Here is a 22,024-nt window from a genome sequence, read left to right as displayed (position 1 = left end):
TTTTTAATGCCTTTTTATTCCTGGTCCTATCCTTGTCGACTTTTTTGCATATCTCCACCCGCCTTTTTACACACAACTGGCCTCTTTGCTGTCCCTCAGCTTCCCCCCCCCCTTGTTTTTTTTTGTTTACCAATTAACTGTGTTTATTCTTCCCACCCAAAAATCTGGTTAGCCAGTTCAGCTTACATCTACAGGCTTCTGTCCATATCATAGCCATTCACATTCTAAGCACGCGCTAACTCAAAACAACTCTGTTTCTCCTTTACTAGCCAATTAAATTCAATCAGAAGAATTACATAAAATCATATCAGCAGAATTCTACATATATACATTTTCTTTCAGAAATAATAAATAAGGTAATAATCCGTAGTTCACATAAAATACATTTACATATGATAAATACAAATTCTTATAATATAATATATATGCACAGCTTCTTATAACATTAACACAGGAATAAATAAAATAAATTGAATGACATTTTAATATAGAGTCCTTTCATTACTAATACATATTCTAGATTAAATAAATAAATAATAATAAGCAAACTCAAAGTAATTATATGAATAATGATTTACGAGCAAGAGATTAACATTAAATAATATTCACAAGTGTTGCTTAAGTTTTGGCAGATTATGTTAAATGTGAATGAAGCATTATAATTTTCAAATATCTTCATTCACAATTTAACACCAATTCCCCCCCCCCCCCCTCCACTTTCACACAGACATATGGTCTCTCCAGTATGTATATTCTACAAATATTTCCATGTGAAATGCTCATCTGAAATAACATCAATAATTCCCCCGCTCAGTACAAAGCTCATTAGAACACGTGCAGCTGCTGCTGCACAACATCCCTTCACAGTACACCTAGAAACAAACAGAACAAGTTTTTTTTCCTCTTCCTTCATCCCTGCAACTGCTGCACTGTGGAATAGTCTCCCACCTGCTGTGTTCCCCAAGGAATACAATTTAAAGTCATTCAAATCAAATGTAAACAAATTCCTCCTTTCCCAACCCACTACCTATACATAGTACTAATGTACTATAGGTTGACCAACCAACTTCCTGTATATGGGTCCAACATAAAAAAAAAAAAAAACTGCCTGGAAAAAATAATCATCCAGGGTAAACCATGTGGGAAAAGAAAAAGAGGAAAACCCCTCAAAAGGTGGATTGACCAAACATTAAGAATCATTGGACTTAAACTAGAACAAGCAATAAGAGAAGTACAGGGGAGAAAGAAATGGCGAAGCATCTTCAGGAAGATCACGATTCCTCAGACATGAGAAGATCCAAGAGAGAGAGATCTGAAAATTAAACTTGCAACTTAAGAATAAAGCTTATTCTTTTCCTGCATTTTCCATTGCCATTGATGAAAGCACTGACATTACTGATGTGATGAAGCTTTGTATTTTTATTCGAGGTGTTGATGATGATGATATGTACATCATACAAGAATTTGTGGAGCTTGTACTTCTAAAAAGCCAAACAACAGGAGAAGATATATTTCAATCTTTGGTTATCTCTTCAGATAAATTAAACATAGACTGGAAACAGATGGTGAGTTTGACCACAGATGGAGCTCTGCAAATGGTAGGCAGTGATTAGGTGTGTCCAGATTAAAATCAAAATTGCAGGCTATAAATAAAGATCACGATCTCTACGGTATGCATTGCATTATACATCACGAAGTGCTATGTTGCAGAGCTCTCAAAATGGACAATGTCATTGATGTCATGGTAAAAATCACCGACAATTTAATAATTTCTTAAGCGAGATCAATATTCCAATGGACTGCTCGGTAACAGTAATATTCATTGGCTAAGTAAGCATATTGTATTGAAATGCTTCTATGAATTATTTTGTGAAATAAAATTTTTATGGAAATGAAAATAAAAATATCTGAATTTGAAGATACTGAATGGATTCAATATTTAGCTTTTATGATTGACATTACTGGTCATTTGAATGATCTAAACCTTTTTAGGTTTAAATCATTCAGATGCATTTTTATGCAAGGAAGCACTAAATTAGTGACTGAACTTTCTTCACACATTGAAGCATTTGAGATCTAGTTTGAGCTTTGGGCTGATCAATTGTTGATAGGGAATTATTTCACTTTGCTACTTTGAAATCACTCGGCTATTCTCCCAATTATGAGAAATACTCTTTCAAAAAGTACAGCTTATGTAATTTCTGATCTAAGAAGAGACTTTCAAAAAAGGTTCTTAGATTAATATGAAATGAAGCAAAAATGATCCATTTTCTGTTGACATAGACATTGTCCTGAAGAACTCCAACTTGAAGTGATAGATATGAAGTGTGATTTAACTCGTAAGGATAAATTTCCAAAAGTAGACATAAAAACATTTTAGTATTTGGGAGATAAATACACAGAATTCAAACTATTTTCTGCAAGAATAATGTCTGTGTTCAGAAGTTCATATGTTTGCTAGCAATTATTCTCTCGAATGCATATAAATCAAAATATCATTCAAGAATAACTGATTACCATTTAAACATGATAATGAAAGTCTCAACTACCTAGTCGTTCTCTCCAAACTTTAATATTCTGGTGGAAAAGAAGAGAAGCCAAGTTTCAGGAGGTTGCAGCCAAAATTAAGGTAAAAAAAAAACTTATTTGATTTCTTTTTGTCTACATAAAAAATATCTAAAAAATGTTTTTGTCAAATTATTACCAATACTGTGATAGGGTTTTTAGGAATAATTGTCCTTATTTGGCCCATGAGATCTAGTTCATGCTTCAATCCAATCCACAAAGCTAAACGAGTTTGACACACCTAGTGTACACATTGGAACATGACAGTGAAAACACAATCTAAAATAATGGTACAACAAAACAGACTTTCTTGCCAGCTTGGGCATCTCCTGGTTAAACAAGGTCCCCATTGTTTTCGTTAGGGAATCAAGGCAAACAGTGAAAAGTCAGCTAATGGAACAAATCCCTGAATATGACTCCAACTCAACATCAACAGAGTTCAAGATCGGCAACATAAGAAGCATCAATGGAAAAGAAATGGAACTAGACGAAGAATTCATTAAGTACCAGATTGACATAATAGGGGATGACTGAAACAAAGATGATATAAACAAGTGAAAATTTTCTAAATGACAAATACATAATGTTATAATGATTGGAGCAGAAGTCTCATAGTATCAATTTCTAAAAAGGGAAATAAAACTGAATGTGAGAATTACAGAGGTATTTCCCTACTGAGTGTTCCTGTAAGATTTATGCAAGTGTACTTGACAAACTGTTAAGAAAAATTGTGGCAGGGAAGCATGGTGAAGAACAAGCCAAATAGAGGTTTTCAGGATCAGATTTTCACTTTAAAACAAATATTTAAGAAATTTTGGGAATATAACAAGGATTTATATTTAAGTTTTGCTACACTTATGTTGTGTAAAATCTTACTTCAAAATGCTATAGTTATGTTGTGGAAATAAGACATTATATCGAGCAATACTTTAGTCTTTATTTGAGTTGTAAGTCAGCAGTTAGAACTGAAGGAAGTACAGGAAGGTGGTTTAATGTTAAATCTGGTGTTAGACAGGGATGTACATTATCCCCTCTGTTATTCATCTATATAGATCACATTATGAAGGAAAGTGCTATTAAATCTGATATCAAAATTGGAGATGTTAATATCAGAACAAGTAAAACATTTCAGCTATTTAGTCAAAATTTTTATTGAAGATGGTAATTAAGTTGTTGAAAGTTTATTTTTCACTTGGTTAGAGTATAATAAAATTAGTTTAATCCTTTATCCAAGTGTGAGCAAACAAAGTTTGCGCCTGAAAGTATCTTCAGGACTGGGGTAAGGTGGTACAACACCAGGGCAACTCGTTGCGAAGGTGGAGCAAGCTACCAACACTCCTATCTCAGTATCTCCTATAATGCAAAACATATCTCCTTGTGGATATGTCTAATGTTATACATTAAGGGAAGGGCCACTACCCAGACTAGTTTCGACCTTTATTGAGGTCCCTTCAGTGGGAGCCAGGCCCAACTGGAGATACCAGGCAGAAGCATTAGCAGGTCATCTCTACCTATAGGAGTTGCCAAATGGTGTGCCACCCCTTTTTTAATAAATTACTCTGGATTTAGAGAAAGATGTTGAAAGTTTATTTTTCACTTGGTTAGAGTATAATAAAATTAGTTTAATCCTTTATCCAAGTGTGAGCAAACAAAGTTTGTGCCTGAAAGTATCTTCAGGACTGGGATAAGGTGGTACAACACTAGGGCAACTCGTTGCAAAGTGGAGCAAGTTACCAACACTCCTATCTCAGTATCTTTAGTGAAAAATAAACTTTCAACATCTTTCTCTAAATCCAGAGTAATTTAGAGCAGTAGGAATCATAAGGTTAAAGTGATACTAAGAAAAGATTAAGAATTAAGATGGCCACACACCACAAGATAAGAACAAAGATAAGATATTACAATGGCACAACGACACGTTTTAACAATGTCATAGAAAGATTCTGTGGATGGGATGGGTGCAAAAGGTAGTAAATGAAAAACTGTATAGGAAAGTAAACTGCAAAGACAGCCTAATGCAGAAAATAATCTGAAAACTAACTTTCTGGACATATCTGCAGAATGGATAACAGTGGAAAGATCAAACCTTGATATTTGATACAATGGATGATATAAACAGAAGAAGATGGTGAAGGCAAGAGAGTGGGTAGATGATGTGAAGGAGTGGTGTAAAAAGAGTTTGCAGGATTTGAGTCACCTGGCAATGTGCTGAGAAAATGGCAAAGAATGGTGAAAAGAGCATCAGATATGATTGGCATTTGATATCTTTAGCACTGATGGTGATTAAATAAGGATGAAGTAATCTGAAAATGCTGCTCTAATGATCAAACATGAATTTTTTTTAGTCACTTCAGGCTTCCAGTAAGCATATGTCACATAAGAAAATAAAAATGGTATATTAACTGTAGTCTTTAACAAACATCCTTGTCAAAGTGGGATTCAACCCATTTCTCTTTTACTGTCACTGAAGGTGAATAGGCTGTTCTGACTGAACAAATAATTTTCAGATCAGATTTTTTTTAATCAGATCCAAAGACAAAAGGTTGTTAAAACCTACAGCATATTACTGTCATGCTGTCGAATTTACACCCAGTGTGGGAAAAAGATGACACAAAAAAAAGAACGAATCTGTTATGTTTCCTTGAACAGGTGATGTTTGTTCTTTGGGATAAACAGTATGAGGAAGGCTGTTCAAAAGAATAGGATTAAATGGAATTTAAAGAAGAGAAGTTGAAGTGACTCTGTGAGAGATATGAGAGATTGGATAGCATCTTTTAGATAGTATTAAGTATTCTTAGAGAGATTTTTAGGTACACCACCCCTAAATGTGTGAGTATTTCAAGATTGAGCAAATTTGAGATGATGTAGGCCAGAAAGTAGTCTTGGCAGAAAAATATATATTTTTTGGAGGCTGAAGAAGTGATGACTAAGATGTATTTGTGCCAGGTTAAACTAGGGATATAAGTTAGTCACTTCCAAGAAGAGAAAAAAATCTGTTCATGTTTGGAGACCTGGGTATTAACAAGAGGGGAAATAAAATGAAATTTTGAAGGTCTTCTCCACAATTTTTGAGAGAACTGAAGTAAGAACAATTTGACAGTAGTTGTTGGCTGACTTTTATCATTTTTTGGAATAGGCTGAATATAGATTTCTTTCCATGCTAGTTGAATAGGGAAAAAAAAAAAAAAGGTATGGCATACTTGTTAATTTTGGAGCACAGTAAGAAGAATGCAATCAGTGGTTTGTTGGTGTTTCAGAGTTCTGCTGATTTCTTTCTGACAAAATACTAGGGCGGTATGCATGAAAAATTCTTGGTAAAGTGGAATACAGTACTTTGCTTTAATCATCAGTGCAGGATTTGGAAGAGAATGATCTGGTAGGTCAGTTCTTTATTTGGGTTAGGTTACAGTAGTACCATCTGTATGTGAGGTGGAAAAATGGATCTGAAGGTTGCATTTATGGCCTTGGAAGACGTAACTGCTGTTTGGACAGAAATCAAGTTTTCTGCATGAGATCCTTTCAAAATCAGATTTGGATTTATTTTTTACAGTTGTCATGAGTCACAGTATTTGACTGACTATGAAGCTGGAGTTTTCTTCTTGATCTACTTGTGATATGTTTACTTTTTTTTTTTTTACTTGAACTGCCATGGACTACTCATTACTACAGCCCGCATATGGAATGTGAGATGTTTTCATTCCTGTAAGGATTGTATCATTTTGTTTGAGCAGATGTTTGGATAGGAGAATTTGTCAACCAGTAATTTGGCCATGGAAAGGAGTAGAAGTCACAGAATCACACAACCTCATTCAAGTTTCCAGTAAAGGAAACTTATGGTCTGCGTTGTGGTCCAAGTGGAGAACTGACATCTGCAGTGTCTTTGGAAGGAGGAGAGCCTTGTAGAAAGGAGGCCAGTTGAGTTGTAGATTGCTGATGTTCTTCAAGGAAGATGACCAGACTAGGTATTTTGACTGGTTTTCAGAATTGCAGGGATAATAGAGACAGTAAAGCATTGATTGGAAGACCTTGAAGCTTGGGATTTTGAGAATGGTAAGATTGGTTAGATGAGTAGATATAAAGTGTGCCATTGTCAGCAGAACTATGGATAAGGTTTGAGATTAATGAGAGAAGATCATTTACTTAAAAAAAAAAGAGGGGAGGTAATAGAGTAGAGCCTGGAATACACTTTATTTGGTTTTAGGCGACAAATATAGATAAATTGGCTGCAGAAGAATTTTTAATAGACATTTTTATGCTTCAATGAATTTCTTATTTTTTAAAATTTTAATTATTTGGTATTCTCTTCTGAGATCAGTGTGTTATTGATAGTACCTACTCAAATCCTGCAGATTTTTCACCTCAAATCTGCAGGATTGAGTGGATTGAGTGCAGGAAAGGTATTAATTAGAGTAGTGACTTGCAGATATATATTCCATCACTAGTTTCCTGTCCATTGTGTAGCCTTGACAGTGTCCCATATATATATATACACGTCATTTAATTCATGTACCCTCCTGGCATAAATCAGCAGAATAAATGGCAGTTGGATTATTTGCTAGCCAGCAGAAAACCTCTCAATGCATTACTATTGGAATAGTTCCTTTGTACTATCTAATGGGATGGTCTGAAGAACTGCTTCACTATTGTACTACTGCATTTTTTGTTGTACATTACTAGTCAATTCTTACCACATATGAAAACCCACTGAAAATAAAAATCATAACCATAGTTCCTTTTGCAACAATGCTATTTTAAAGGAAATATGCTATACAAATTTTCATATAATAAATCATTCTTCCGTAACTGTGAATTTTCTACAGTGAGACTCATTTATATTATGGTTTGTATTGTACAAAAATGCTTTTTGTTGTTTTCTTTTTTAACTCTAGGGAAAATATGGTTGTAGAAGGTTTTTGAGAGATGGTCACAAGACTGCAAAAGAGGCAAGTTTGTATTTAATTTTTGATTTATTATTAGTAAAGACATTTGATAACTGAGAAAAACTATCATATTTTAAATAGCATTTCATAAAAAATTATGTGTGTTGTGCAGAGTATCATTAAAATTCAATTACAATATTTTGGGAAATGGGGCAGAACAAACAGCATACACACCAGCACCATCAGTCAGTTTTGTAAGACTGGATTAGGAGTTGCGAAAGGAGTGAGGATAAAAATTTGAGAACTAAAAATTATTATTTAATAAGAAAAATGAAATCATAATTTATACAGCCAATTTGTCATATATATTAAAAATGTGTTTAATTGATGTTACATTTAAGTTTGAGTCTTAATGCAGTATATCAAAGAATACACTGTGTTCATATGTTGAATCTGAAGTATGGCTAGATGCAAGCTTTTTTTGATTCATGAGTAATTGGTTCGAAATGATCACAGTAAAATTTTGCATTTGGTGTTTTGTCTGGTTTCTAAGTCTTGGTTGTTTTTCTGTTCCTGATACTTGAGACATTGTTTTTCAAAGTCCCAGGAATTCCCATTTTCATGACTTAAAATGTATAGAAACAGCCACAAGTAAATGTCTATTACTTTTGTCTGTTTTATTGCACTTGATTTGTGAATGACATATATATTGCTGTCATTAAATAGTTTCATTCTTCTTCTTCTGCAGCTTGTCTCACTTAAGTAGGGTCGTTGTTCTCAGTATTTATTAATTTGTAATAAAAATTGAATCATCATCTCTAATTCATATGATACAATACTCATTTTTTTAAAATAAAAGTTATAATAAATTATATGCTTTTTTTTTTTTTCTGCTTTAGATTTGTAAATATAAATTTGTGAAAGTACTCAAGCTATTTTTCCCAGGACAGAAACCTTAGTGTTTTTGCATAACCCTTTGTATTTTCTTTGTTGTTTTAAAAATAATAAAAGATTTATTTTAAATTATATAATCAGTGATTGAGAACACGCACATGCATGCACGCACATGTCCCACCTTACAAAATACGAGGCATGTTTTTTTAGCATGCTCAGAGTTTTTCTTCCCAACCCCTGCTCTGAATGGCTAAAAACAACAGTCAGAGACTTTTGTCAAAAATCTTCATGGGAACAAAGTTGAGGATTTTGGATGCAGTTGTTTTTCCAACTGCGACTTATGGATGTGAGACTTGGAATCTAAAGAAGTCAGATAAGAAAAGAATAGCTGCTTTTGAGATGTTGTGTTACAGAAGGCTGTTGAGGATATCATATGCTGAAAAGAACCACAGTACAAATGAATGGGTGTTAGAAAGATCAGTAGAACTTTAAGGCTCCTTAAGGATATTGGCAGAAGAAAGTTAAATATTTTGGACGCATTGAAAGGATGGAAGGAGGACTTCTCAGAACAGTAAAGAAGGTGAAGTTTCTGGAAAAAGAGGAATAGGCAGACCGTCAGTGAGATAGACGTGTGTGTGTGTGTGTGTGAGAGAGAGAGATCTTCAGAGAGTTGAAGCCTCCAGAAAAGCATACAACAGGACTACATGGCGAGGACTGGTGTGGCACATCACTGAGCATCAGAATGACCATATGACATTTGTGGATGTCCAATGAACAGAAGAAGAAGAACCCCTGCTCTAGATTATACCCTGCTCTCCTCAAACTGCTTGTCTTCAACAACCATAGTAGGTTCTCATGAAAACAGATTCATTTTACTGTAGTTAGCAATCATATTTCTTTATTGAAGTAATTACTCAGTGATATTCTTGGAAGATTTTTGAAGATTATTTTAATGAAATAAAATGGATAAAATAGAGTTGATTAGAAAACTGACATTCATCTCAGAAGACAGAAAATGGCACTTTTTCTTCACATTTTCTTTTAATTTTGTGAGATTATTCAAGGATTCTTGTGAAGACTGTCTAGACCAGTGATGGCGAACCTTTTTACCCAGGTGTGTCAAACATCTTTTTTTTAAAAATATTGACGTTGTTGATGTGCCACTTGCATTATAATTGCATACATCCATTATAAATTTAACTACATAATCATTGATGGTGACTTATACATATCATATTAGGCTATTTATATAAATTTAACTACATAATCATAGATGGTGACTTATACATATCATATTAGGCTATTTATTTAATAGGACATTGATATAAAATCTATGAATTCATATTATACAATTAATTTAATAAAGTGAAATTACAAACTTACATTACATTTAATAACTTTTCTGTTGCTGAGTACTGGAAGGAAGTTGCTTTATAGAAGGGCTATAGTGTGTACATTTTAATGCTACACAAGCAGTGCTCATATCATTGCTCAATCTATTTCTCCCTTTAGAGATTTGATATTAGTTAAGGCAGAAAATAGAGTTTCACACGAGTATGTAGAAGAGAAAGTTATTAGAATAGCTTTAGCTCTAACTATAAAATATAATTCTTTCAATGAACCGAAACCTACCTTCGCCTTAACTGAGAGCAATCTTACACAATTTATCACAGTTTTTTCATCAGAATACCAATATTTTTCAACATCCAAGGTGTGTCACCTGAAAACCTCAAGTGTGTCAGTGCTGACACGCGTGTCATAGGTTCGCCATCACTGGTCTAGACCATCCATATTTGAACAAGACTGATTCCACAATAATTTCTTTCATTTGAGAGATAGTAATCTTTCAGATGAGAATTTAATTTATTTTCTTAAAATGTCTTTTATATAGTTATAAATTAATTCATCTACGAAGAAGTGGGAGAAAGAAGTTTCATTGCATATATTCAACATAACTTTCTATTTGACTTGATTCTAATGTTTGTTAATTGTCTGCATGGGGATTGTTTGCCATTGTTAGAATTACACTATAGGAATAACAGCTATAATAGGTGTAATAAACTAGCTTTCTAATAAACCATGTTTTTTATCCATTCATTTCATTAATATAATGTTTTGGATATGTATGCTTAAAATGTATGCATTTTGAAGATATTTTGAAAAACATGGTCTTTCATTCCTTAATTGTATCAAATTTCAAGTGGTTAAACAAAACTGCCCAGTCATTTGTATAATTTTTATGGTATTAAAAAAATAGTTTACTTGTTACTCTTGGGATTTTTATCTTTTAATCTTAATTAACATGGCCAGTAGCTTTAACCACAAATTGAGCACATTGGAGTACACTGATCTTGAAAATCAGTTATTTTTCTCCTCTTCACTAATAATTTTAAAAGACATGCCTGATAGATCACCAAAACCGTACTGTTAAAATAATTAAGAGATCCCCCCCCCCCCTTTTTTTTTTTTTTAATTAGCAGCAGAATTGCATGGAATTTTTCCTTTAAAAACAGGCAGAAAACAACCAAAATAAGGAAAGAACTATTAAATTTGATAAAACAGAATATTTATTCTTTTTAAGATTGATGTGAAATCAACAGTGGGATGAACTAATGAAAACAAACTTTAGTAACTGTATAATTATCAATATACTTTAAGAATAATACGTACGAGGGTGGTCTGAAAAGTTCTTGGCTTAACAATGAAAAAACAAATTTATAATTTTAAAATTATTTTTATTTTTCAACATAATCTCCCTTAAGACTAATTCATATATTCTAGCGATGCTCTAGTGTCATTATCCCTTCCCTGTTGTGGTTCTCAAAAGCTACAAATTACCCTTCTACAGCTGCAATCACCTCTTGATTTGAAGAAAATGCTGACCAGCGAGGAAGAGTTTTAGTTTTGGCAAGAGATAGAAGTCAGAGGGAGCCAAATCTGGGGAATAGGGTGGATGTTCCAACAATTCATAGTGCAGATCCCTTAATTTTCCCATTGCTAAAACACTTTTGTTGGCCAGGTGCATTGTCCTGATGAAAGATGATTTTTTTTATTCTGAAATCCAGGTCTTTTCTCACAAATTTTTTCGTCTAGTCTGGTTAAAAGATCAGAATAATATTCCCCAGTTATTGTTTTACCATTTTCAAGATAATTAATAAACAAAATGCCTTTAGCATCCCAAAACATCGATGCCATGACCTTTCCTGCTGATTTAACCGACTTTGTTTTCTTTGGCGCTGAACAACTGGCTTCTGTCCACTGTTTTGAGTGCTGTTTAGATTCTGGTGTGTTATGGTGAATCTAAGTCTCATCCATAGTAATAAATCAATGCAAAATCAGTTTTATTCTTGTTAAAACACTCCAAGCACTGTTCAGAGATTTTCATGTGAATGTGTTTTTGATCTGCTGTGAGCAAGCACAGGACCCATCTTGCGCAAACTTTTTCATATTCAATTCTTCATGCAAAATATACAGGACTAGCCATCTGGGGGGGGGGGGGAATGCACCCGGGCCCCACGATCAAGTGGGCACAGTCTGTACACATTTGCGGAAATGTATTTTTTATTTTTTATTTTTCTTCTAATTTTTCTTATAACTAAAGGGATTTCATCGACAGAATTTTAGGGCCCCCGGTAATAATAATATCTCTGTGTTTCTCTATTATATTAGGGTTTTGCTTAACCCTTTCGATGCGTTTATGCAGTGTATAAAAATTAACAAACACGATTTCATTTTTATCCTAAAATGCCTGATTCATTATTAGTTTTTTCCTAATCTGTTACACATTTATATCATTTGGCTCATTATTGAAACTGTTGAAAAAATATTTATTATATTCTTTATATATGGTTAATCTAGAGCAGGGGTGGACAACCCTTGACATGCTTGCCAAACGTGGCATGCCAATGACTTTTTTTTTTTTTTTTCTGGCACGCACCCAGGGCTCATCTTGAAAAATAATTAAATAAAAAAATACATTTCAAACATCTTCGCTTACACATATTTTAACTTAATATAATACAATTTTATTAAGTACGGCTATACCAAATAAAAATGCAATAATTAATTAAACTCTACCAACTGTTTCATAATAATAAGTAATAAGAAAATTAGAAACAAACATCCTATTTCCAAGCCATCAATATATCTCCGCGATATACTGATACAAGTTTTGTCCAGTTCAGTTGTTGCATTATTTGTCAGGCATCCAAACGTGGCATGACTCCTTTACCATCATTTGATATATCTTTTCATGTTTCTTAAAGAACGTATCCGTTTTCTACAATGTATTTGGATTTTATTAAATCGTAAGTCATTAAAATATGGATTGGAAGTATTTATTGTCAATTAATATGTTTAACTTATTAGATATAAAAGCAAATTTCCTTTACATTGATTTACAGAAACTAAAGTTTTCAGTTTTTTTCGTAAAATCCCCGCATATATTGCAATTGCTATTTCCTGCTTAGAGAGCAGTTTCCTTGTGTGCATCCTACTCAAATAGCACTATCTGCTTTCCCATTATTTCAAGCAAAAATTAGTAGTAATTTACAAGACTTGAGATACTTAATGAACAATCCTTCACAAATGACTAATAAACAGTCAGCTATGGTACTAAAGTAAAAATATGTGCATATTGATTGGTGTGGTATTAACAAAAGATCGCGTGAGTCAAAGATAAAAGTCAGCAGACTATTTTTGAATTGAAATGCTAATTCTCTTCATCCAAATTCAATATATGAAAGTGCCATAACAATATTCACTATATATTTCCTAGCTTTAACACGTTTACGAATTTTAACACTTTCTGTTGATTTTTAATGTTGCTCTGCATTTAAGCTGGAGGGACAGACTCCCACACATCTAGTGTTTAGTGTTTGCCAGTGCAGCATATGGTTTTGCTTGTGGCTAAATAGCATAGTTTTTGGGGGAAGGGACATGCGATTCATTAGTTAGTGCCTTTATCTCAGCTTTCTCTAATTGCACTATTTGTTGAGAAATATATTACACAGACTGCAAATGTTTGTACCTTATTCAGTGATACAATAAAATGACCTGCTTTTACTGGCGTCTGCAGATGTATTGGCTAGTATGGAAGGTGCGTGATTTGCCACGAAAAGTGAGTCACTATTGCCATGAGGTGAACGTGATTAAACTTTTTTTTTCTGTGCGAGGTTACGCGAAACTTTTCAATTTCTTTTTTTCGCAAAGTAAAATCAGGGGTGCGAGTTATATGCGAGGACCAGTTATATTCCAGTAAATACAGTAAGTTATTTTTAAAGCTATGTGAAATGTATTATCAATATTCTGAATTATGAAGTGTTGTCTGCACGTGATTAGATCTCAACTACGTTAATTTCAACTTAGTTAATAGTGAGAGATAAGGGTGAAACTGATGTACTGAAGTAAACAAACGAAAAAAATAAACACATTCCTTGAGTGTTTCTAAAGTTTTGTAATATTGTAAAAAGTATGTACATATTTAACTTTTTGTTAATTCATGGGATAAAAATATTTAATATTATTTACTTATTCGACAGGCAAAGCCTAACCCATAATGTCCATGGCAAGAAAGTATCCCTCTGGGTGTCAAAAAAGGAAATCAGCAGAAAAGAAAAAAGAAGAAAAGCAAAATCTCAAAAAGTCACAAGTAGATTTGTTTTCATGGCTACAAAATAAATCTAGCAACGAAATTGCTACGACTTCAGCAGTTGCAATTCAAACTTCAACTGAAGAAGAAAACTCCAAACAAGCTACACAACTTTTCAACGAAAATATAGAAACTGTGGGATTCGTCGAAAAAGACGCGTCTGATTATACAAACGTTTTGAATACAGCAAATAACAAACAAAACAATAATAACGATGGTGATCAAGTGAATATAAATGATCCAGGTTTGTGGCCAAATATTATAACTGATAAATTTAGATTATTTTGTGTTAACACCGGACCTAAACAACATCATCAAGACACATTTGTTAAGAATGTTGAAGGTAGATCATTTCCTACATCGTACTATTTAAAAAAAATGCCAAATGATGAAACTCAGCTTTGCAGCTGGTTAGTTCACTCAAAAGCTCAAGACTCAGTATTTTGCTTTTGTTATGTATTATTTTCCAAAGGAAGAGGAAAAGATCAATCAACATGATTTATATATGGTTTTAATAAATGGAGAAAACTGTCATCTGTAATTTGAGATCATGAGCTTTCTGTTGGTCACTTTAATTCTTTTATTGCTTGGCAAGAATTACTAAAAAGGCTTAATTTATGTTCGACTGTTGACAGAACAAATCAAATTAATATAAATAAAGAAACGGAACATCTAAAATTACTATTCCAAAGAATTGTAGATGTAATTCTATTTTTAGCAAGTAATAATCTGTCATTTCGAGGATTCCATGAAACAATAGGAACGCCGAATAATGGAAATTTTTTAAGTTTGATAGAATTATTAAGTAAATATGATCCTGTGCTAATGGATCATGTAAACAGAATTAAAAATACGAAAAAAAGAATTGTGCATCATTTGGCGCATAGATTTCAAGAGGAAATTATTGCTGCATTAGGTAATGAAGTCCTTAATAAAATTAAAGATGATATAAAAGCATCCATATATTACAGTATCCAAATGGATTGAACTCCTGATATTTCTCACAAGGAACAAACTTCAATAATTATTAGATATGTAAATTTTGTAGACAAAAAATTAATTATAAATGAGTCATTTATAGGATTTATTGAAGTAACTGATGTGACTAGTGAAGGACTAGCAAATTCGCTTTTTAAAAAAAGCTTGATTTAGATATTATGAATTGTAGAGGGCAAGCATACGATAACTGTAGCAATATGTAGGGAACATATAAAGGCGTACAATCTAGAATAGTCTTCATGTAATTTATGCACCTTGCTTATCACATTCTATTAATTTGATAATTTGTGATGCTGCTTCCAGTAGTATATATTGTAAAAAATTTTTCAGAATATTGCAACGTTTAATCTGTATATTTTCTGCATCTACAAAAAGTTGGGAAATTATACAAAAACATTTAAATATTACGCTTAAACCATTATGTGATACTCGATGGGAAGCCAAAATAGACGCAGTCAAAGCAGTGTATATATAGTTTGAATAAACTTATAATGCCTTAGGAGAATTTATTGGTGCAATTAACGATAACACAGCAGTATCCGAAGCTAAAAGTCTACTAGATTCATTACAAGAAATGCCATTTATTTTAAGCTTATCAGTGTAGTTTACAATATTGTCAAAAATTAATAGTATCAACAAACTATTTAAAACAAAAACAATTGTTCTTGACTCTGCTTTTAATTTAGTGAAAAAAATGAAATCCAAAATTTAAGATCAAAATTTAACACATTTTTAGACGATGCAAAAATGATAGCATGAAACTTGAATATTTCAAAAGACTTCCCTGAAAAAAGAATTCGAAAAAGAAAAAGATTATTTTCTGAGCTAACAGAAGATGAAGTTTTACTAAACCCGGTATAGGAATTTAGATGTCACTTTTTCAACGTTGTGATTGATACTGTTATTGTACAAATAGATGAGAGATTTAAAAATATACCCAATCTTATTTCTTATTTTAATTAATCACTGGTATAAAAACATTAGAAAAAAATGAACTAGAAAACCGCACAAGGGAATTTGTAAAATATTATAGTAAAGATGTAAATGAAGACTTAATTCAGGAAATTGATTTGTTACGAGAATTGATCTTGGACCAAAAAAATTTAAATAACATGGAAGACATATTGCAATATATATATTAAATAATAGTTATGATCATCATCAAATTCCTGCCATGTACCCTCAAGTGGTGTACAGGATATGATAGTAATACATGAAAAAAATTACATCATTACTAACTTCCTATCGACAATTTTCCTCCAAATCAGAATACCTCTGTAATTCACACATTCAGTTTTATTTCCCTTTTTATATATGGTTACTATTAGAGCTCTGCCCCAATCTTCGGGAATTTGTCCCTCTGTCCAGGCTTTCTGAACTATGCACGGCAGCAACTGTAAGACTTTTATACCACCATATTTAAGCATTTCTGGTCGAATATCATCTACTCCTGCTGGATTTCCACATTTCAAGCCTTTGATGGCTTTTTCTACTTCAAGTATGGATATGTATTCCTGACTGTATGTCTGTTGAGTGTTTTTTAATACTGTGCTATCACTGCTTGTTTTTCATTTAGCAATTTTTCGAAGTATTTACTCCATTCTTGAAGGATATCTTTTTCTCTTTTCATGTTACCTTTATCATCTCTAACTCCTTTTACAGCACTCTTTCCTCCATTCCTAAGCTTCTTCAACAACCTCCAGAATATTTTTTCACCTTCTTGATATTTATTTTCTGTATTCGTGCCAAAGTCCTCCCATGACTTTTGTTTAGCTAGTTTTACACAGTGCTTAGCTTTCTTGCATTTGTCTCTGTATTCTCTAAGAGCACAAGCTGACTTATTTGTCAGGAACTTTTGATATGCTTTCTTCTTTTCCTTCACTGCCTCTTTAACTTCCTGTGTCTACCATGGAGTTCTAATTTTTCTGTCCTTGCAGACAACTTCACTACATGCCTCTCTGGCAGAATCAATCAATGTTTTCTTCAGAGTTTTCCACCGAATCTCCAAGGTTTGATTACTGTTCTCAAACTCTTTCATTTTCTTTTCAATAATCTTTCTGTATTTTAGTCTACAGTTCACATCTGAGAGCTGCTCAACTTTTATTCGCTTTAAAACTTTCTTACATGTTATTCTTTTCAATATGAAATTCAATTTTATCCTGCTCAAGACTAAATAGTGATCACGTCCAATTTCAAATCCTCTGTACACTCTGGTGTCCTGCACCAGGGAGAAAACATCACTATCAACAATAACATAGTCAATGAGACTTTTCTTATTCCTTGCCTTTTCTCTCCATGTGAATTTTTGCACATTTTTATGTTGGAGCATGGTGTTAGTAATAACCAATGCATGTCCTGAGCTGAAATCTAACAAATATTTGCCATTATTATTAGCTTTGCTCTTTTCTCCAAATTTTCCCAAGATATTTTTGAATGTCTCACAATCATTTCTTACTCTGCTATTTAGATCCTCCAGCAAAGACCAACTTTTCCTTTTTCATTGTGTCAGTTGCTTTTTCTAAAGCGTGAAAAAATTCCTCCATTCTACCTTAGTAGAACCTTCTGTGGGACCATAGGCACAAATAAGTCTCATTGTCCAGTTCCCCATTCTCATATTTGCCCACATTACTCTACTTGAGACTGACTGCCAATTCAAAAAGATTAGCCTTGTATTTTGTGTTGAACACTATGGCTACTCCTTCTTTTCCTTGATTGTCATTGCCTGAATATAATATTTTGTTTTTATTGCCCAGAACGATCTCGTCAATTTTTGTCTTTTTTGTTTCAGTCACCCCTATTATGTCGATCTGGTACTTATCTAATTCCTCAGCTAACTTCATTTCTTTGCCATTCAGGCTTCTTATGTTGATAGTACCGTTCTTTAACTCTGGTGATGTTGAGTTGCAGTGTGTTTTCAGATTTGTTCCAGTAGCTGACTTTTCGCTGTTCACCCTGGTTCCCTGCAAAAACAACGGGGGCCTTGTTTAACCAGGTGACGACCCAGCCAGCATGAAATTTTGTCATGTTGTACCATCATTTTTTATTTTGGTTAATCCAATAAGAATACAATTTGGTTGGCTAAATCCCAAATTGCCAACCCATCCTCGTTCGTTGAATATCCAAGTAGATACCCAACAGGGTGCACCACGAGAAGGTGAGGATTGGACATTAAGTCAGAAGCTCTGGTCGGTTCTCCGCATTCATTTAAAGGCTATGTGGAGGTCTCCTCTCAGTTATATACAGCTTTGACCCTTAAGCACCCCAATAATAGTTATAATGAACTATTTCCGAATATACTAACTGTATTGAAAAGTTTCTTTACATTACTAGTTACTATAGCAAGTGCAAAGCATTATTTAACAAATTAAAATTGATAAAGAATTATCTTCGGTCAAGTATGTGCGAAGAACGCTTAAATGCACTTGTTATATTAAGCATCTAAAAGGAAATTGCCAAAAATCGTAATTTTTCTGAAATGATTAATGGCATAGCAAAAAAAAAATCGCATATTTAAATAAATACATATTAAGCAATATATGTGTTAGTAAAACTAGGCCCCTAAATAGTAAACCTATTTATTTATTTTTTTATTACTTTAAACAATAGTTAATTGTAAATAGTTTTTGTGCGCTAGTTGGTGAGCCAGAGTACTTTTGTTTGTGTTAAATATTTATTTATTTTAATTATTTAATACTTTTGTTTTGTGTTCAGTAAACCTTATGTTAACCTGTTATATTTCTGAATGTGTTTTTTTTTGTTTTACTGTGCCAAAATCATTTGCAGGTAAGAGGTTTTACAATACGTTTATTTCGAATCCTTTAATTTTTACCTTTGAAAAATATTTTAGGGCCCCAAAAGGTTTCTTGCACCCAGGCCCCTTTGGGGGCCTGGGTGCAAGAAATGTGGGATATATTCTCACCTGAGAATATATCCCACATGTTCTTTTGAAATGCCTATAGTCTCAGCAATTTCACGCACTTTGACCTTCTGGTCATCAAATACCGTATTGTGCATTTGATCAATGATTTCTGGTGTTGTTACACTTTTTGGACGTCCTTCATGTGGATCATCTTCAAAGCTGGTACGGCCACATTTAAACTCAGCAGCCCATTTCTTAATTGTCGAAAATGAAGGAGAAGAGTGCCCAGAAACTTCAATGAACTTTGAATGATTTTCTTTTGGTATTAAACCTTCTTTTACAAAGAATTTTATAACTGCACGATATTCAATTTTATCCATTTCGAGGGATACAGACAACATTTTTGCTTCAGATAGTTGTATAAAACAAACTAATTGAAAGAATGACTTGCAATTTCACATGGATGCTTATGACAGATGTACCAACTTGGAAAAAAAAATCTTGCTAATAGTGTTGCCATCTATGGCCGAGGCTGAGAACTTTTCAGACCACCCTCGTATATCACCTTCCCAATTATTATAATTTCAATCTACAAACTTGGATTGCTACTTCAGAATTAATAGAAATAGACTTAAAATGTTAAATATAAAAAGCAATTTCTATATAACTGAAAAGGTAATGTCTGTTTTTTTTTTGTTTTTTTTTGTATGTAACTGGTTTCTGTATGAAAATCATTATTTTTACCACAACGTGAAATGCATGCATCATTGGTGATGTCTTTGTATTTCTTCTTCTCATTACTTGATTTTTTTTTCTCCCTATCGCATGATATCTGTTCTGAAGTCTACTAATGAAGATTAATTTTTTGCACCTGATAGTATTTCATCCTGGCCATGTTGCATGCAGATATTAATTATTATTATGTATTGAATGCAATAATATTAATCCTAAGTTTCCAAAGATTTCCATAAAAATAAAAAAAAAAAACTTGTAGGATTTATTTAAACACCTCAAAAGTGTTATTCAAAGAATGCGTATCGGCAGTCCAGATGCGAAATGTTTCACTTACATTCTTTGTGGAAATCATATACAATTGTCAACAACTTTTTTCACAGTTATGTGGCATGCAGATGATAATGATAGACTAATAGCTAATAAAAGTATTAATATATTGCTAGAGACAAAGAAAACTGATCTGAAAAAATTTGATGATAGAAAAGAAACTCCCATATGATCACCTGAAAGAGTGTTCAGCAGTCTCTCCTCATACTAAATAAAGCTGATTTATAGTACTTTTTTCTTGAGGTTTTTAATATTTTGAATTAGCCCCAAGAAAATTCTCCATTGTGCATGCTATAACCAATTCTGAAAAAGATTTAAGCAAATTAGTTAGAAATTCAGCATATTTAATGCTAAATTGACACTGGTTCATTCCAAAGCACATAGCATTAATTTTACCAAAATAGAGGTGAAAAGGTTAAAATGATAAGAGGCAAAATTTATCTGCTTTTATGTGTTAAACATTATTTCTGGAACCCCAGAAATAAATAAGCCTATAGCGCTACCTATGGTGGACGTTGCAAATGTTTATACTTGTAACTTATTATTATTAACCAGGCATTTCCAACGAGTCGCAAGACTCATCACGAGAAGTATGCATTGCTGTTATTCTCACAGTCCTTTCATATCTCTATTGTAAATAATTTATAAATATTGCACTGAATTACACTTCCAGCAATCTATTCTTTCATTTACTACTCTCTAAGCAAAAAAGAAAAAAAGTCCTTACATCCCTACTGTTATAGCTTAGTTATATAATATATATATATTTGTCATGGGATTTCCTTTTTCTGATTCTCCATCTTTGGTTAGTAGTGAGGAAGTAGATTCATTTCCAGATTGATAAAATAAAGAATCTCTTTTATAAACAAATTGTACAGAAAAAAGATGCTTTTCTTTTAGTTTTCAGAAATGGTACATTATCTAAAATGAAATTAATTGTAATAACAAAGTTCTTTGTACATAACATGCAAATATAATTGAAGATGACTTACACTTAGATAACTGTATTGATAATCTGTTGCTAACCTTTCAGGGATCATTTAAGGTCAAAGCTAGATAACCAGGGGAGAATTCCACATAGAATGTTGAGAACCGTGTGTGTGTGTGTATGGGAGTGTGTATATATTTTTACTTTACTTCTTACACACTCTGAGTGGTTAAATCTCTTAAATTCAAAATTAAAAGAAAACACTTGAAACTAAATTCCTAATTAACCTTGCACAAAGGTTTAATCTCATGTGTAACCTAACTGTTTAAATTACAGTGCAGGTACTTGAGTTTGTCCGAAACCACATCAGCAAGGTCAATGACTACATCATACTGGCAGGGGATTTCAACTGCACTCTGGATCTTGCAATGGACAGACAGCAATGCCTAGAACATCGACACTCACTAGCTCAGCTTCTCCAGGATGTAATAAATGACTACGAGCTGACTGATACCTTCAGACACTTGCACCCACATGAGAAAATGTTCTCCTGGAGAGCCAAAGGTGGTCCTACCAGTGTCCTATACCAGGCATGGCTCGACAGATACTACACATCGATGCACACAATACCCTGCATCAGGAGAGTCACATACCATCCATCTCATGCATCAGACCATGATTCCATCCTTCTTAGCATTTGCATTCCTGGGCACCAGACACAAAGGAGGAGCATACTGGATATTTAACAACAGCCTACTACAGGATACAGAATATCTCAGAACCTCCGAAATCTATATCGAAACTCTCACCAGAGATATACTTACTTCCCAATCAATTTTCACGTGGTGGCCACTCTTTAAATCCAAAGTTAGGGTATTTACCCAAAAATATAGTCACCAGAGAAATTTGAATAAGCATTCAGTCCTTAAAAATCTGTAACAACAACAGCAATTGCATCATCCAGAATCTGAGGAATACCAGTCCCTAGATGGTGCAATCAAGGGGCTATATCTGCTATAACAATAGATAGTGGAAACATCATAGAAAATCATGATGAAATCCTCTTACACACCTTGCAGTACTACAAAATTTATACCAAGCCAATCCAACATCTATGGAGGCCACGAATATAATTCTCTCCGATGTGAAAAGACTCACCAACAACAAGGTGTAACACAGAACTCCCC

The 22,024-nt window shown here is 33.2% G+C and overlaps 1 protein-coding gene across 4 annotated transcripts in view; it reads left to right on the top strand.

Moving 5' to 3' along the window:
- The window catches only part of LOC150106691 (putative phosphorylase b kinase regulatory subunit alpha), a 745,167-nt gene that overhangs the window by 198,293 nt on the left and 524,850 nt on the right, over nucleotides 1–22,024 (top strand). For all 4 annotated transcript variants that reach the window (XM_090393281.1, XM_090393285.1, XM_090393284.1 and 1 more), the window contains exon 10: nucleotides 7,455–7,508. In XM_090393281.1, coding sequence (XP_090249407.1) covers nucleotides 7,455–7,508 — 54 coding nt within the window. The remainder of the gene's footprint in view (nucleotides 1–7,454; nucleotides 7,509–22,024) is intronic.

The sequence above is a fragment of the Typopeltis vanoorti genome, chromosome 5 (assembly GCF_054136105.1).
Source record: "Typopeltis vanoorti isolate ZY-2024b chromosome 5, IOZ_Tvanoo_1.0, whole genome shotgun sequence".
NCBI lineage: Eukaryota > Metazoa > Arthropoda > Arachnida > Uropygi > Thelyphonidae > Typopeltis > Typopeltis vanoorti.
The sequence above is the reverse complement of the archived record's forward strand: the minus strand, read 5'-3'. Positions and strand labels throughout refer to the sequence as shown.